This window comes from Salvelinus sp. IW2-2015, linkage group LG6.1 (genome assembly GCF_002910315.2).
Source record: "Salvelinus sp. IW2-2015 linkage group LG6.1, ASM291031v2, whole genome shotgun sequence".
Taxonomy (NCBI): Eukaryota; Metazoa; Chordata; class Actinopteri; order Salmoniformes; family Salmonidae; genus Salvelinus; species Salvelinus sp. IW2-2015.
The window spans coordinates 11,999,590-12,017,759 of NC_036845.1; the positions used below are offsets into that span (position 1 = coordinate 11,999,590).

The 18,170-nt window shown below is 45.5% G+C and overlaps 1 protein-coding gene across 4 annotated transcripts in view; it reads left to right on the forward strand.

The window, feature by feature from the left end:
• cspg5a (chondroitin sulfate proteoglycan 5a) overlaps positions 1-16,236 on the forward strand; it is a 29,374-nt gene extending 13,138 nt beyond the window's left edge. Inside the window, exons 3-5 of one of the 4 annotated variants that reach the window (XM_023989081.2) lie at positions 7,489-7,677; positions 10,979-11,135; positions 15,911-16,236. In XM_023989081.2, coding sequence (XP_023844849.1) covers positions 7,489-7,677; positions 10,979-11,135; positions 15,911-16,081 — 517 coding nt within the window. In that variant the 3' untranslated portion in view covers positions 16,082-16,236. The remainder of the gene's footprint in view (positions 1-7,488; positions 7,678-10,978; positions 11,136-15,910) is intronic. The other 3 variants (XM_023989083.2, XM_023989082.2, XM_023989084.2) reach the window with 3 other exon arrangements.
• Positions 16,237-18,170: the final 1,934 nt, after the last annotated feature.

Here is an 18,170-nt window from a genome sequence, read left to right on the forward strand (position 1 = left end):
GTGTGTGTGTGTGTGTGTGTGTGTGTGTGTGTGTGTGTGTGTGTGTGTGTGTGTGTGTGTGTGTGTTGTGTGTGTGCCACAAATCAACAAACCAGACTCTACTGCCACAGAATAGCTCATCGGATACATTGGACTACCTTACTGTGTTTGTGTGGGTCTGTGTGTGGGGGTCTGTGTGTGTGTGTGGGTCTGTGTGTTCGGGTCTGTGTGTTTGCACATGTGCGTCTGTGTGTGTTCCCTGATCTGAGCCCTCTCACTAGATCTTCATCTCCTGTGTCTGACCTCTTGAATGACCCTGTGCTCTCTTACTTCTGCTTATTGGTGGAGGGGGTCTTAATATAGCCATAATCCGAGAGGAGAGGGAGTGTGTGTGTGTGTGTGTGTGTGTGTGTGTGTGTGTGGTGTGTGTGTGTGTGGTGTGTGTGTGCACATGCATGTTTAATTGTGTGTATGCTTGTCATAATGCGACCCAAAATTCTAAATCGCCATGACTACATGGGACTCCTGGTGGCAATACCTCTTCTTAATTATATCAAGCTGCAGGACACACACACACACACATACACACACACATGCACATATACACAACACACTAACACAAAACAGAGTTATAACTGTATACACACACACACACACACACAGCTCAAGTTAATTCAACCTGGCTCGTACTGATCTGTTTCCATACTGGCAGGCAGGACGAGCTCTGACTCATTTTCTCTACGGTCCCTTCCTACTCTCTCTTTGTTCTCTTTTTCTTTGCCATGTCTATCTCCATCCATCTCACTCTCTTTCCTCCTACACTCCATTTTAACACGTGTTGTCCTCCAGCTATGGGGGAAAATTATTACAAATGTTAGTTAGGATAGTAGAGAGAGGTAAACTATTGATAACGTTAGGTAGATCAAACATTCAAATTAGCCTCTTCATGACTGTTACAGACTGTAACTAGTCTTACTAACCATCCAAACAACAGCACACAATGCGCACACACGTAGTATGCAAACGCTTACAGTACACACATACACACCAGGACAGTGGCTTTGTCGGTAAACCCCAGAAAGAGATATTGAGAAGCAGACACAACCACTACTTGTAGGAGTGTGTTATAACAGAGGGCAGAGCCCTTTGCATTCATCCCACTGTGATTCAATTGGGCTGGTGTATGAATAAGCCTCAGTTCACCATACAACACAGACACAACACAGACAACACACACACACACACACACACACACACACACACACACACACACACAGCAGTTAAATGGAACATGGGGCAGGTGTACTACGTGTATTTTTAAATTAGGGTTCATGGTTCATCAACACTTTACTTGACATCTAGCGTCATAACCTGTTATGACACATTCATAACATGGTCATAACACTGTCATGACCCACATATTTACACCTGCTATGACATACACTATATATAAAAAGTATGTGGACACCCCTTCAAATTAGTGGATTCGGCTATTTCAGCCACACCGTTGCTGACAGGTGTATACAATTCAGCACACAGCCATGCAATCTCCGTAGACAAACATTGACAGTAGAATGACCTTACTGAAGAGCTCAGTGACTTTCAACATGGCATTGTCATAAGATGCCACCTTTCCAATAAGTCAGTTCGTCAAATTTCTGTCCTGCTAGAGCTGCCCCAGTCAATTGGAAATGCTGTTATTGTGAAGTGGAAACGTCTAGGAGCAACAACGGCTCATACACGAAGTGGTGGGCCATACAAGCACACAGAACGGGACCGCCGAGTGTTGAAGCGCGAAGCTCGTAAAAATTGTCTATCCTCGGTAGTAACACTCACTACCGAGTTCCAAACTGCTTCTGGATGCAACATCAGCACAATGACTGTTCGTTGGGAGCTTCATGAAATGGGTTTCCATGGCCGAGCAGCCGCACACGAGCCTAAGATCACAATGCCAAGCGTCGGCTGGAGAGGTATAAAGCTCGCCGCCATTGGACTCTGGAGCAGTGGAAACGCATTCTCTGGAGTGATAAATCACACTTCACCATCTGGCAGTCCGGCGGACGAATCTGGGTTTGGCGGATGCCACGAGAACGCTACCTGCCCCAATACATAGTGCCAACTGTGGAGTTTGGTGGAGGAAGAATAATGGTCTGGGGCTGTTTTTCATGGTTTGGGCTAGGATCCTTAGTTCCAATGAAGGGAAATCTTAATGCTACAGCTTACAGGGCCGGGCACCTGCAGGCTGACTTCGCTCGTCAGTTGAACAGTGTTTCCTCCGACACATTGATGCAGCTGGCTTACAGGTTAAACGGCAGGTGTTAAGAAGCGCGGTTTGTCCGGTCATGTTTCGGAGGACGCATGACTCGACCTTCGCCTCTCCCGAGCCCATTGGGGAGTTGCAGCGATGAGACAAGATTGTAATTGGATCGCAATTGGATAGCACGAAATTCAGGAGAAAAAGGGGGTACATTCTTTTTTTAAATAACATTTTGGTTTGTCAAAAAAAAAATCGGTGTRGGACACCGACTGCAAGCCAGGCCTAATCGCCCAACATCAGTGCCCGACCTCACTAATGCTCTTGAATGGAAGCAAGTCCCCGCAGCAATGTTCCAACATCTAGTGGAAAGCCTTCCCAGAAGAGTGGAGGCTGTTATAGCCTAAACGGGGATCAACTCCAGAATAATGCCCATGATTTAGGAATGAGATGTTCGAAGAGCAGTCATGTAGTGTATATTATGAGTGTCAAAACCCACATTTATTCAAAGAAGTTTCCTTTCGTTTGAAAGTTGGTTTCTTAAATCCGTTGTTCTTGTATTGATTTCTTTGCAGTCATGTTTTTTTCATCGTATTTTAAAGAACTTGTAGAAAATACACTTTATGACACTGTCAAGAGAAATGATGACCATCCTGCGTCACTTTACTTGGACGTAGTAAATACCCTTTTTGACACTGTGTCACGTTCCTGACCTGTTTTCTTTTGTCTGGTATTTATTTTAGTTGGTCAGGGCGTGAGTTGGGTGGGTTTGTCTATGGTTGATTTTCTATGTTGGGATTTTTGTGTTCGGCCTGGTATGATTCTCAATCAGAGGCAGCTGTCAATCGTTGTCCCTGATTGAGAATCATACTTAGGCAGCCTGGGTTTCACGTGTGTTTTGTGGGTGTTTGTATCTCGTGTCAGTGTTCGTGCCACACGGGACTGTTTTCGGTTTTGTCACGTTTGTTGTTTTTTGTATTTGTAAGTGTTCAGTTTCGTTTTGATTAAATCAATATGAGCACTAACCACTCTACGTGTTGGTCCGATCCATGCTCCTCCTCAGACGAGGAGAACGACTATGACGACCGTTACACACTGTCATGAAGCATTATGACAATACTGTGTCACTTTACTTGGACTAAGCATTATAAGCATCAGAATCATGTTGCCAGATAGACATAACACGTACATGCCCTTATGTCAGTCATCAGTGAAAAGAGGGTGTCTTGTCCTGCTCCTGAAATCTACTTCTGCATTCATCAGCAACAGAGCATTGGTGTAGGTGCATGTCTTGACATCAATGTGTGCACAATTACAATTTCTGAAAATGTTATATAACATAAACATACTGTTGACAAGTAGGCTATGGTGTAATGGAATGTTTTGCCTTATGTAGGTGTCATAGCCAGCCATAAAATAATGCTATATATGTCACAACCGGTCTAAATATGTGTAATGACAGTGCTATGTCCATATTATGACAAGTTATGTCAGCTATTATGACATGGTTATGGCCGTGCCATAACGTGTTATGGCGCTAGGTGTCATGTAAAGGGTTACCCAGCAGGGTAATGGGTTTTGTATTGCCAGAGGAGGCATATGGGTGATAGTTTGACTGATATGTTTCCTCTATCGATAACATTTTCCCGGTCATGGTGCCACCCACCTAATGACTTCCCACACCTTCATTTGTCTATTAAATGAGTTTCAATTGATTATTTTTGTATCTATTTGGGGGCTGACTCGGCTGGGACTCTAGTTGTAAAACTAGGGGAAACACTGCTCAATGTTGTGACAGTCACGCTGGGCTCTGATTAACGTTGCTGATCCTCCCCTCCATTTACCCTCCATTACCCTTTCATTATCCCTCGTTCTCCTTCCCTTTGTACAGTACCCCCCACCCCATCCCCCTTTCCTTCCTATCCCCCGTTTACCCTCATCCCCCTTCGACCTCACCCCACAACACTGTGGGGGGGTGTCCCGTTTCTGCCCCCCTCTACCTTCCGACCCACTCTGTGCCCCCCTCCTCTTGGCCAGGTTAGGGTATCTATCCCGGGGGAGTTTGGCAGTCGAGCAGCCTTTACAAGCCTAATCAAGTAAATATTGAGGGGATTTGTGAGCTCTTTGTAATGTGGCTCAGGCWCGGGTAATTCCATTGTGTCGCTAGGTTAGAGGGCTGTATTTGGTGGCGATTGGAGGTTGTGGTAAACCTTGATTGAGTTAATGATGGGGTAGGGAGGGAAGGCTCTGTGGTTACACTGGGTAACTGGTTAGGGTAAAGCTGTGGGAGTCGTGAGTGTTTAAACGAGGAGCTCAGAGAGAGAGAGAACCAAGCCTGGCAAGAACCAAGCCTTTTAAGGTAAAACAAACAAAACAGACATTTTGGATTGTAGGATTACAGGTTTCAGGGTGGAACACAATGTGGTCCATTTAAGTCTAATGAATGTTTCTTCTGGGTTTATTTCAGTTGGATTGTTTCGGTTTGATTTTAACACTTGAGAAAACTTGCAACCAAAATCTTCAAGTCAAATTGTAGGGTTTTTAGGACACTGCTGTTTTAGGACACCATTTAAATGATGTCAAAACCAAAGTCAGTCAGCTACATAGAAACAAGATTACACTCTCCTGGAGGCAGCTGGCAAAGAGCAGGAGAGCGGAAGGGGAGAGAGAGACAAGGATAGTGGGAGGAAGAGAAGAAGAGGTAGTAAATCAGTGATAGATTAGAGCGATGGAGAAACTCAAGGAGCAGAGTGATAGAGGAGGGAGTAGGAGGACATTGAGAATGAGAAATAAAGAAATAAAGAGTGATTACTAAAGCGAGAGAGAGTCTCATGAGAGCTCTGTGTGTGTGTGTGCGCGTGTGTGTGTGTGATGGAATGACATGTCGGTACTGCATCTGCTTCTTGTGCGGCTCAGCTGGATCGCCATGGCAACCAGCCATCCTCCTTACCCTCTCCTTAAATGTACTCTCTTTCTCCGCTATATAAACTACCTCTTTGTACCAACATACAGTACCTTAGAGGGGGAGAGCGTATTCAAGTCCTCTTGAGAATGGCGTATCAGTAGTCCAGTCACACCTTCTCCTGCTAGAGAATGCCCCCTGGCACGGAGCCAACGCCCCTCGGTTGGCACTTTCGGCACGGGCACAAAGGGGGCAGGATGCAGGAAGCGGTGCTGAAAGGAACTGAGCCCCCCATCACCCGCTTACTGGGCTGAATTGAAACTGTGAATCTGAAAGGCCATACTCACACCTCCATTCATTCTACACATTTACATTCATCTGTGTGAGTCTGTAGGTCTCTTGGCCTGTGTTTGGGGAACAAGGGAAGGTGCATTTCTGTTGCTCTTCACATTCAAATTCTTCCAAGTGAATGTGTGTCCKTCCGTAAGTGGTGATTTCCCCCAAAAATCCACATGCAGACATTTGAGGAGTGAATGTGAACCTTTGCATTCTCGTACCTATTTTAGCCTGTATGGGCTCTTCTCAGCGAGTGTGTTTCATTCACATGCTTTCCCGAGTTCTAACTACTTCACACATTCAGTCTCTGTAAACAGCCTGTTTTATTCTCAGTGATCACACTTCTACTATTAGAAGAAAATGGTTTCAAAAAGAGTTCTTTGGCTGTCCCCTTAGGAGAACCCTTTTTGGTTCCAGGTAAAACCCTCTGTGTAAAGGGTTCTACATATAACCCAAAAGGGTTCTACCTGGAACCAAAAATAGTTCTTCAAAGGGTTCTCCTATGGGAACAACCAAAGAATCATTTTAGGTTCTAGATAGTAGCAGGAATATACATAGTATCTGGTTGCTATGAGACCAGTCATTACCATTTCCCCCTGTTAACTAGTGTGATCGACCCAGTTTATAGAGTCTATTTCTTATTCTACATGCAGTACCATTCATTCTCGTAGTGGTTTCAAGCATTTGATTAGTAAGGTTCCAGTCTTGTTTAGATGCCAGATAGTCAGCAGACGACGCCATCTGCCTCTGTCATTTTTGTCCTGGAGCAAAAAGAGTCTAGGGCGCTCAGATGGCGGCAAGTGTGTGTGCGTGTGTGTGTGTTGGCGTGCGTGCGTGTGTGTGTGTGTGTGTGTGTGTGTGTGTGTGTGTGTGTGTGTGTGTGTGTGTGTGTGTGTGTGTATGGAAAACAGCCTCTGGCTCTTTGTTTTTTTCTATTTTCTTTTCTGACAGAATGATCACATTATCCCTTCAAATAGAGCCATGTTGAAGGCCTGCTGGTGACACTTAAGGCATCTGAGAGTCTGTTTTAGACTAGGAGTTGAAATTTCACTTCCATAAATGATATACACTGCTGCATATGTGGGATGTTGAAGAGCATTTTTTAGACCCCACACTCAGGGCTGGATTTAATCTGTATCGTGGAAGATCTGCGATATAGCTCGATTTAAATTGAAAGGCAATGTTCCCGCATAGATTTTTATAATGTGTTCTATGATTGTACGTTCGTTTATGTGTACCTCTGTCTTGTTGCTTTTGTCGCATTGCTTTGCTTTATCTTGGCCAGGTCGCAGTTGTAAATGAGAACTTGTTCTCAACTGGCCTACCTGGTTAAATAAAGGTCAAATTAAAAAATGTAAAATCTGAGATTGTCCACGATACATTCACGATACGAATTGAATCCAGCCCTGAAAGCTTTCAGACTCACATAATGAAGCACTTGGGATAATTATAAACAGAAAGTCTTGATTTTCTTAAACAGAGCAAATGTATGTAAATGTAAATGTGTGCCAACCATTCAAGCTTGAACTATGAATGACACAGTGGTACTGCCCTCACCCTAATCTAAATCATTTAGAGCCTGCACACACACACAGACAGAGACACACACAGACAGAGATACACACAGACAGAGACACACACAGACAGAGACACACACAGACACACACAGACACAGACACACACAGACAGAGATACACACAGACAATTTTGTTGAAGTGTTACATTTGGTAAATAAACCCTCCTCCATTTCTCACCCGCCTTCTTTTCTCTCCATCCTTGATTTATTTCCCTTTACCCTCCTCTCATGGCCTCTCTCCACTCTTACCTTATCTGGCCATTTCATCTGTCACCCATCTATCTTTCCCTGGCTGCTCTTCTCTTTCCTCTCCGTATTCCATTACACATGCCTCATTGTTTCCACTACTACTACTTCCCCTCTTCGTCTTCGTCTTCCTGTTCTTCCTCTTTCTTCTACTTTTTGTTTTTCTCTCCTCTCCATCCCTCCTCCTCCATGCAGGTGTAATGTCCAGGACTACATCTGGCACAAGGGTTCCCGCTGTGAGTCGGTGGTGACAGAGTTCCAGGTGCTGTGTCTGACCATCGGGGCGTCGGCCCTCATGGTGCTGCTGCTTTTCATGATCATCGTCTGCTTCGCCAAGAAGCTCCACGTGCTCAAGACCGAGAACAGCAAGTTGCGCAAACGCAGGTGAGCTTACGGCGTGGACCTGGGGAAACCTGCACAAATACAGGGGAGTTTATGGACCAGATGAAACCAGTTAGCACAAAGGTGTAAGAAAAGCAGGAAAAACCAGGCAGTGCAACCATAGATCATAGAACCCATGGAACCTGGCTGCGCAAACGCAGGTGAGCTTATGGACTAGAAAAACCAGGCAGCAGATAGACAGGTATTTCAGCTCTTGTATTCTCACAGCATATGTATGTGAAATAAAGAAAATCACACTCACTATCAACAAAGCTTAGCATTTCTAGCACTTTTGAAAATGATCATATTTAGTATTCGAGAGAAGAGGCTGAGAGAGGGAGGGAGCCTGGACTGGAAAGAGGAGGATGGGGGATGGGTCACAAACAAGAAGAGGCGATAGACAGAACAGACAGAGGGGGAGAATTGGATGGATCAGATAAAGGGGGGAGGATATTAAATGAGCGAAGGAGACAATGAAGGAATGCGGAGGAGGAGGAGGGGGCGGAAAACACGATGACAAGATAGATGAGAGAGGAAACGCAGAAAGCGAGAAAAGATAAAGCAGAGAGAGAAAAAAAGGGAGGGATTGAGTTTGCATTGAAAGAGAACAGGATGAGGATAGCTAGAACAAGTGCAGTATGAGATGCGGCTGTGCCTTCGCTGGTCGTTTTGCCTAGCAACAGTGAAGTCATGTAGGAGGGTGGATGAGTGTGGATGCTTCCATTAGCAATGCACATTTCTTAGCTGAGGATGATGCTAGCATTATGATGAAGAAGAGTGGAGCAGTCAGTGCGGGGGATAGCGTGCTGATGGCTAGCGCGCGGTGCTAGCTGAAAACAGTGATGTCATTGCTACTCTGGCTCCAGCTGAAAGTAGGGCAGTCTGATCAGGAGTGTATGAGAGGGGAGGGGAGGCGAAGTTGACCTACATACAGCTGTGCGACCTCAGGGGTGTGTGTGTGTGAGGAAGGGGGGGGTGGGGATGGGAGAGACACCACAGCCTCATCAAGTGGTTAGCCAAAAATCAAAGAGGAGGAAGGAGAAACAGAAGTGGAGTAGAAGAGAGCAGAATGAAACAGAGGAAAACACAGGGGCGGAGGAGTGAAGGAGAGAGAGTGGAAATGTGTAGAGGATGGTGAGCAGAGGGAGGGCAGGAATAGGAAAGAGATTTTAGCAAGAGAAAAACTCAGTTGTTGTTGGAAGGACATGTTGTTGGAGGGAGAAAGAGTGTGTGCATGTGCACGCGTGAATAGGGCACTGCTGATGAGACTCATGTATACATGAGACGCCCACCGCTCTCTCCCTCCATCTGCTGCAGATAATTGCAGTGGGCTGCACAGTGTATGTGCCACAGTCAAGATGGGGTCTGCTTCCCTGTCAGAGAGAGAGAGGCAGAGAAAAAGATGGAGTGAGAGAGAGATGGAGGGAGAGAGGTGCTGGGGGAAGGGGGAGAAAGAGAGAGGTCATGAATGGGAGGACGGGGGAGAAAGGGAAGGAAAAATATTAGGGATTGAGGGAGGGAGAGAGAGAAAGCGAGAGGGGTGACAAGAGTGGCAGAAAGTGAATGGCAGAGGACAGAGAGAGAGATGCAGGTTACGTTATCTTGCAGAGAGGAGAGTGTGTGTGTTCTGGCTGAAGTGGCAGATTAAAACTGACACATCCTGGATTTAGTCCGTTTTCCCCTGTACCCCGGCTTAGAAACCACACTTCTCATGCCACACACTTTACTCTCTCTCTCTCAATTATGGACATAAATAGCACACACACGATCAGTATCCAAGCCCTGCAGTAACCTCCTTTCAATTCAATAAAATCTGCTTTATTGGCATGACGTAACAATGTACATATTGCCAAAGCTTACTTTGGAGATTTACAATACTAACATAATTAAAATAATTATAATCAATATTGTCAACTTCTTTCTGTCTCCCTATTTATGTATTTATTTATTTCTCTACTCCATCTCTCTAGCACACTCTCCCTCCTCATTACTTGAGCTTTGATTGGCCTGTCATAAAAACAGAATTAAATAATTCAATATAAATGTTGGAGCGGCATCTCAATCAGACAGTAGTAGGAAGTGCTGGGGCTGTACTGATGGGTCTAGTTCAGAGGATGTTTAACTGTGGATATGATGAGGAGAGGGAGAGAAGGAGATCGAGAAGAGACAGAGAAACTCTTTCCAGCCAGCAGATGTTTCTGGAATAACACAAAATGACAAATGACTGTTTGGGGAGTCTGTTTTGGATATTAAGTTTCTCCAAGTTTTTAATTGGTTACACAAAGTGAATCACAGTGCTTCAATGGTAGGTCAATGGTGAGTCATTGTTGTCTGTTTGGAAAGTAACCTTCATTTTCATTTTCAGTTGCAAAACATTTGGCTATACAGTGTACCCTATTGAATGCAACCCAGGATTGGGTGTCAAAGTGGCCATAGCTGTAGTCTAGTTGATTCACAGCTGATTTGTTGCATCACAGAGGGTATCTGTCTCTCTGTCATCTGCAAACTGAAGTCTTACACTTGCACTATATTTTAACTAACGCTGCTTTCTCTTGCTTTTTCTCTCCCTCCTTCCTCCTCTACCTCCTTTACCCCACGTTTTCACATACTTTCCCCTCGTGCTTAAATCCTCCCTATTCTCCCTTCATCTCTCTTTTTCTCTTCTCTCCACCTCTCACTGAATCCCTCTTTTTCCATTTCCCCCTCGACACTCTCCTTTTCCTCCACAATGTGACCCTCCTACTTTCCTCTTCATTTAATCCTCTTTTACCTGTTCTCCCTCCTCCCTTCCTCTCGTCTCTGGTCCCCTCCCTGTCCTCCCTTCCTCTCGTCTCTGGTCCCCTCCCTGTCCTCCCTTCCTCTCGTCTCTGTCCCCTCCCTGTCCTCCCTTCCTCTCCGTCTCTGGTCCCCTCCCTGTCCTCCCTTCCTCTCGTCTCTGGTCCCCTCCCTGTCCTCCCTTCCTCTCGTCATCTTCCCTGTCCTCCCCTTCCTCTCGTCTCTGGTCCCCTCCCTGTCCCTCCCTTCCTCTCGCTCCCCCTCCCTGTCTCCCTTTCCTCTCGTCTCCCCTCCCTGTCCTCCCTTCTCCCTCTCGTCTCCCTCCCTGTCCTCCCTTCCTCTCGTTCTCTGGCCCCTCCCTGTCCTCCCTTCCTCTCGTCCTGGTCCCCTCCCTGTCCTCCCTTCTCTCGTCTCTCCCTGTCCTCCCTTCCCTCGTCTCTGGTCCCCTCCCTGTCCTCCCTTCCTCTCGTCTCCCTGTCCTCCCTTCCTCTCGTCTCTGGTCCCCTCCCTGTCCTCCTCCTCTTCCCAGCAGTAAGTACCGGCCTCCATCGGAGCAGCACAATGATAATTTCTCCCTGTCCACCATCGCTGAGGGCTCCCACCCAAATGTAAGGAAACTGTGCGACACCCCTCCTAACGTCCCTCATGCCCGTGCTTTGGCTTACTATGATAACATTATCTGTCAGGTAACGTGGTTCTCGTCTCTCTCTCACCCTTTTCTTCCTTCCCTCCTCCGCATGGGCTTGAGTGTCACCTCTCCGGGGTTACAAGGCGGGGTGTTACAGTGGGGGCGTTCTCTCTCGCTATGGGACAAGTCTACAGCCAGATAGGCAGGCATAGTACTGCACCCGGTTACTGAGGCAACACGGTTACCATGGCAACAGCGTGTCCGTAAAGTCTTTACTGTGTATTGCCTCATTGTCAGTTATTGGTTGAGTTTTTTTGTTAGCTATTGATCGTACTTGAAGGTGACACACACACGCATGTACACACACTGCAGATCAAATCAAATTGTATTGGTCACATACACACGGTTAGCAGATGCTATTGTGAGTGTAGCGAAATGCTTATCAATGTGAAAGATGGAGCAAGGAAATAAGTTGATCTTACCTATACCTATCTGCCTGACCCGGTGGTGTGGTCAGTTCTGTCCGGGCTAAGACTTGACCAAGAGAGAACTCCTATAGCCCTCACTGTAACCCCCTCCACCCCATCTATCCCTGATCTGCTCTCCCTTTAATCACCTGTGCATCGGTATGTCACTGCATGCCTGCTCTATCGCTCACATGGTGGCCCCCCCYGGTGGCCATGTCAGCCGCTGCAGCAGCCTGTCCGTCGCTCTGCCTCTGTATCTCTGTCCGTCTGTTTCACTCGTTTATCCTGACTTGGGCTGGATAGGTTGGAAAAGTGAAGAAGGTCTCTTGATTGGTCGATAACAGGGCTTTGGGGTGGAGCGGTGAATCTGGGGGCATGAAATGTATTTWGTTTATGGGGTTATTATCAGGTTGRTAGMGGATGGTGTGCGAGATGTGTGCAAGGTGGGCGGAGCTATTAAGTCAGGATAAGCATTTGAGATGCAACGTCCCCCTGCTGCCTGTAGGTGGCGGGGGAGAGTATAGACCTAGATGCACAACTAACGGAAGCATGTGGTAGCATAGCGCTAACACGGTCGTAGCAGCATGAGTAGAAGTAGCGCTACGACATAAGATGTGGTGCCACATTCTCACAACTCATCAAATAGTTCTGGTCGTCATACTTGGTATAACCACAAGCAAATTGCTTCACTTAGCTTTCTTTTGCTCGTTTTTTTGTTTGTTTGTAGATGCAGTGTTATTCTTCCTTCTGGGTAATTGCGATAATGTTTCTGTAAATATAATATAGTGACAACTTGGGGGGCATCATATTGCAGTGGTTCATACCATGATACAGAACACTACTAACCGTAACCACAACCCGATACCATCCACAACCAAATAAAACACCATACGACACCCCCATCTTCCAGACATCTTCTAATCACTGAAACAGGATAGCTCTGCTCTTTGAGTCTCAACCTGGGTTTGCAGCTTAGCTCTAAGTCAATGTATTAGTACATCTCTCTATCCATAGGAGTCAATATAGAGCACCACTATAGAGAATCTGAAAAAAAGGTCCATTAAAATACATTGTAGATTCATCTGCCAACACCATGGAGACATACACTATCACTAAAAAAGCTCAGAAAACATAAACTAATATTGTGAATAACCAATACCTCAAATCCCTCCATCTAGTTCATGAACTAAAATCCCCTGTGTTTCTATGTCAACACGGTACCCTCAGAAAAGTTTCATCCAACATTTACTATGGTAATGTAAAGGCCACGAAGCATCATAGTTACTGAGCCAAATCCTTCAGTGTCCTTATTATGGGCAAGACAGTTCTCTACCTCTCAATGTGAGCTGGGAATATCAGATATCATCCTTAGGAAGTTCCTCCTTAGTAGGTCTTCTCTCTCTGCTTTTTCATTCTCTTCTCTCTCTACGCCAACTCTCTTGGTTTCTATCAACTATCTCTGTCACTCTCCCTATCCTGTCTCCTCCCTCTTCTCTCTTTATACGCTCTCGCTCTCTCTGTTTGAGGATGTTATGTATCTTTTGAGGTAGTATAACCCTCTCTCCTGCCCCCCCACCCCCCCTAGAAAAAAACCCCATTGAGGGGCAAAGGGGATAAACCCAAAAAAAACCTTTGGAGTGATAAGGACCAAAGAGGAGCCCGACAGTGAGGTAAGATAAACCCCCTCAGATGGCCCGCCCCCCCCTCTCCCTTAAACGACTCTCATTGTACTGTGACCCTCTCAGTCACCCTCTCGCAACTCAACGGACCAATCCACGGCCCCAAACTTGGTTAGTCAGAACCTAGTGCTGTTACTTCTAAGTGCTGATCTAAAGTCAAAAATAAATTAAGTTACACCTTAATGGATCATTTCCGGATTCGAGTAAATGCTGATTTTAGACATGATCCATATCTTTACATATTGTGGGCTCTTAAAAATAACAACTGCGAAATAAACAGAATTTAAAATATGAAATGTACACTTTTATCTAGGTTAAATGGCACAGAGATAAACGTTGTAGCAGTCCAGTAACAGTACGCTTTTGTCCTTGTAGTGTCCTTCAGAAAGGGGATATCGACCCTTCCCACATGAGTTCTTAGCAGCAGAGAAAACACTGCAGGAGACTCAAACCAGAGAAATCTCGCTAGACAGATTCTCTCTCTTCAGATAAACACACGGTCAGAAACTGTACACACTCCAACATGCATAAAAACACTATCATATATGCAGAAACACAGATAATACAACTGGAAAGTGAAATATTGTTGTAGGGAGAATAGTTTCTTTATTTTCAGCATTACATGGACTGAGTACAGTGGATTGTATCCGTTTACCCTTAATCTCCTATCAACATTAATACCTGTCCTTTTATGGACCATGCTGGTTTACAGTATATATTTAACTATGGCTTGTGTCAATTCCATTCAAACTCTGTCAATTGACAAAAGTATAATGATGATAAGTAAAAGTCTATATTTAGACTCATTAATACATGTATATGTTCATGTGCTCTGTATTGATTGAATTAATATTAAATTGATGAAGTGATTATGATAGGGTTAGACTGACACATAGTGACATGTTTTCATAATACTGCCAGTCCTGTGCTGTGGAATAAAGGCTGGGATGTACAGTACCGGTGTCCCTATTGTCCAGTCCTGCCCTGTAGGCTGTGCTTTGCTGTGCTGTGCTGAGCCATACTGTACTGTGCCGTGCCAGTGAAGAGCATTGAGGTTCTCTATCTATCTGTAACAAATCTTTTGACTCAGTCCTGTCCCACCCTCTTCGTGTCCTTCCTCCACTACGCATACACAGATACACACACACACACACACACACGTTTTATATCATGCACACAAAGATGCAGATCCAGACACACTCACATCAACTCTGAACACACACACACACACACACACACATAAAGCAGGAAGGATACAAAGATCTGTCCATGTTTCATCTTCATCTCAACACCCCGTATATCTCTGTTCCAAAAACTCCCCGCAAAGTCCCTCTCACCCTCGTTCCCCAATACAATGACAGCAAACAGCAAACAACAACACATTTTCCAGTTTCACGCTGACGGAAGGAAAGATGGCCCCTATCCTGTAACCATGGAAGTGACGTATCCCCACGTCCTGCCCGAAGTTACTATCTAGGCCATCAGCCAATGGGTAAATGCTCTCGCCATCCCTTTTGTGTGCCATTGAATAACAAGCATTCAGCTCTGTTTCGTAATGGCACAGCCCTCAGGGTCTGCAGTGTGTGTGCGTGCGTGCGTGTGTGCTTGCGTGTGTGTGTGTGTGTGTGCGTGCACATGTGTGTTTATGCGTGTGTGTTTGTATGTGTGTATGCATGTGTGTGTCTGTCAGTCAGCCTGAGCACAGACAGACACTTCTACCTCAACACAGCAGGGTCGATGAAGCTATGCAATATTAATAAGGATAACAGGCTAGGAAAATCAGGTTCAAATGAATGCCAATCCATTCTTGTTCTTGACCTTAATTAAATGCAGCCAAAAGGATGAATTGAAGTGAAACAGAGTTGTCTCCTAATGCATTGTTTTTCCAGCTCCAGCTGTACTGTAGGTATGTATGAAGGTGGTTCCACAGACAATGTGTTTAATGCCAATGAGGACATGGCTCATTGTGTTTTAATTGGGACAGTAGCGAGGTGAAGGGGGCTGGATGAGTGATGGGGGAGGGATTCTGGATTCTCTAGGGGTCTTGCATGTGGATGTGCATGCGCTTCCCGGTTGGCCTGGATGGGGTGCTTGTTGGTGGGTTATGACGGGTGGGAGGGAGTCGCTCATACAGCTCTCCAATCACCTCTATGTCCCTTCAACCAAAACAAATGTGCAAAGAGAGCATGATGTTGAAACATTTGGGTAGCCACGGCCAATGTACAATGGGTCTTTTTTAAACGGTTAGCTTCCTCACAGCTCTCTTCCRTTGACGGATAGTCAGGTAGTGTGAGGATAATATGGGATTTYGGGATATTTATATCCAAACAATATATTAAATCGGATTAAAGAGAGGGATGGAGGGGAGAGGGGTGGGAAGAGGTGGAGTTAGAGGCTCTAATATCTTGAGATGTTAGGGTGATATTTCAAATATTCTCATCTCTTTAAGGGGAATGACATATGCAATAGCAGTGGTCTGTCTATAAGGGGCTATAAATTGATATTTTCAGAGGTTGAAGGCCATCTATTGGCTAATGCTGTGACAGTCCCAATAACAGGATGCAACAAAAGACCACATGGGMGACTAGAGGGAGGGTTTGGTTTATAACAGTTTTGGGGGGTCTGACTGGGTGGGCCTAACCGTGTTTTCTCCTCCCTCCGTCCATCTGTCCGTCCGTCCCTGGCAGGATGATCCTAATGCCCAGAACAAGCTGGAGGACCCCGTGAAGGCCCCGGTGCCCAAGGAGGACGACTCCCTGAACATCCACAACTCCCTGACCCCCAAACACGAGAACCACAAGGTACTGGGCGAGGAGAACTCCTCTGAGGTAAACTCACTGCAGAACAACATGATGTAGAAGCCTGGGTTGGGATGAGAGCTCCAGTCCTGCTCTCTATCCCAGCCACCACGCCTACAACTGCTACCACCAGCCAACCACCGTCTACAACACGGCAACACTGCCACCAAGCGGGCAACGCCGCTGGGAAAAGAAAAAAAAAACACGCCACCCCAGCTGAAACTCCTCCCCGACCTGCCACCGCCTATAGCGACCCCTTACGCCCAATCACGCCCCCCTGCCTCGCTGCCCTGCCCCTTCGTTGCTGTCACTCTGCTCCCCCTTACCCCCTGCCCGCACGCACATACACACACCAGAAAACACAAACAGACACACGAAAACACACACACACATATATATGTACATACACACACTCACATATACACTCATAATTCCCCTGCCTGCATTGGTGTATTTTGTAAAAAGAAAAAAATCATATGGAGTTTAAAAAAAGAAGTTAAACATTGTAAAAAAATATAAAAGTTACTGAGAGGTTTCGATGTTTGTCTGACTAATTAAGTGAGTATGTATAAATATATGAAAAAAATGCTTGGATTGATATAAAAGAAACAACACACKGTGTCTTCGTTTTCATTGATGTGATTTCTAATCCTTTGATGTACTTGTTTTATTTTGTACTTTTTTGGGAATACAGACTTCAAAACAGAGAACAAAATCTAACAAAATGTTGAAATAAACCTTTTTAACATGACACCTTTGTCCCTGTGTTTTCCTGAACAATACTGTGCCTTTCCCTCTCAAACACTTGCATGGCTTATTACAGCTTGGTAGCTCCTTAGGTTGTACTCTCACACACACACGCATGCACACGCACACGCACACACACACACACACACACAGCTTGCATGGATCCTGTAGTTTGCTTTCTCACAGAACTGCAGCTGAAACACACAAAATAAAACTCTTCTCTCACCACTCATGTCAGAAAGAGCCTTATTCAGAAGGACAAACACACACATAACTCTTTCTTTCTGACACACGCGCACACACACACCCACCCACCCTCTGTTACATTCCCCGTTCACACATCATTTTTCATACCTTGCCCTGCATTCTCAATGAGTCTCGAAGAAGGCCTCTCCAATGCCATGCCTTTGTCGGAGTGATCATTGAGAGAGTTCTAGACTGATTGGCCAGAGTCTAGTATTGTAGGGCACTTCTTAAGCTGTGGGGCCTTTGGTTGGTTGGATGGGGGATGGAGGACCCCTTTCCCATCAATAGGGACAGAGAAATATTCAAACCACTACAGAGGAAAAGTTTGGCTATGGGAATGAACAGCAGGCAAGCAGCTACAACAGCACTTAACACATTCTCTCTATCTCTCCCTCAGTCTCTGTAATGTAAGAGAACACATAGCACCCATGGTTCAAATGAGAAGACCTATTGGCTTTGCACCTTTCTCAGACAAAATGTTAACGCTTTGCACAAACACAAACACACACATACTGAAGAGGGTGTAAAGCTGAAACGTTTGTGTGTCCTTGGGATGGACAGAGAATATAAAATCAATCAACCTGCATGAGCTATAGCTCAGCAAATTGCTCCTCAATTGTGCCTGGGTTCGAGCCTTGGTGGACCAGAGACAATCAGGAGAAAGTGGTACTTGTTAAGTAACAGCTTGACGTCCGTTACATTAGGGATTGTTATTTGGCATTTTAGCAGACCGAAGAACTCTCCAATGAATCTGTTATGTTTCTACCCTCATCTCTTTAATTTCTGCTTTATCTCCAATCAACACCAATGACACTTGAGGAGTCAACCAGAAAGCCTCCCTTCCCTGGGGGCCACTCTGGGTTTGACTGTTTGTGTGTGTTTCTGTGTGCATGTGTGTGTGGGTGTGTGTGTATGCATGCGTGCGTGTGTGTGTGTTCAGGCTTGTCTCTGGGAAGAGAGAGCACAGTGTCCATCACACCACAGGACAAGAGGTGATGGTGTGGTTGAGAGAGCTGGGCACTGAGATAGATGTCTATCTCTATTCCTCTAAAACCCGCTCGCCCTTTCTAAATATATTTTTATACAGCCCTCCACCCCCTCCCTCTTTCCCTTTTGTTCCCTTTTGTTATTTTTATATCTCTTTTTCTGGCATCAA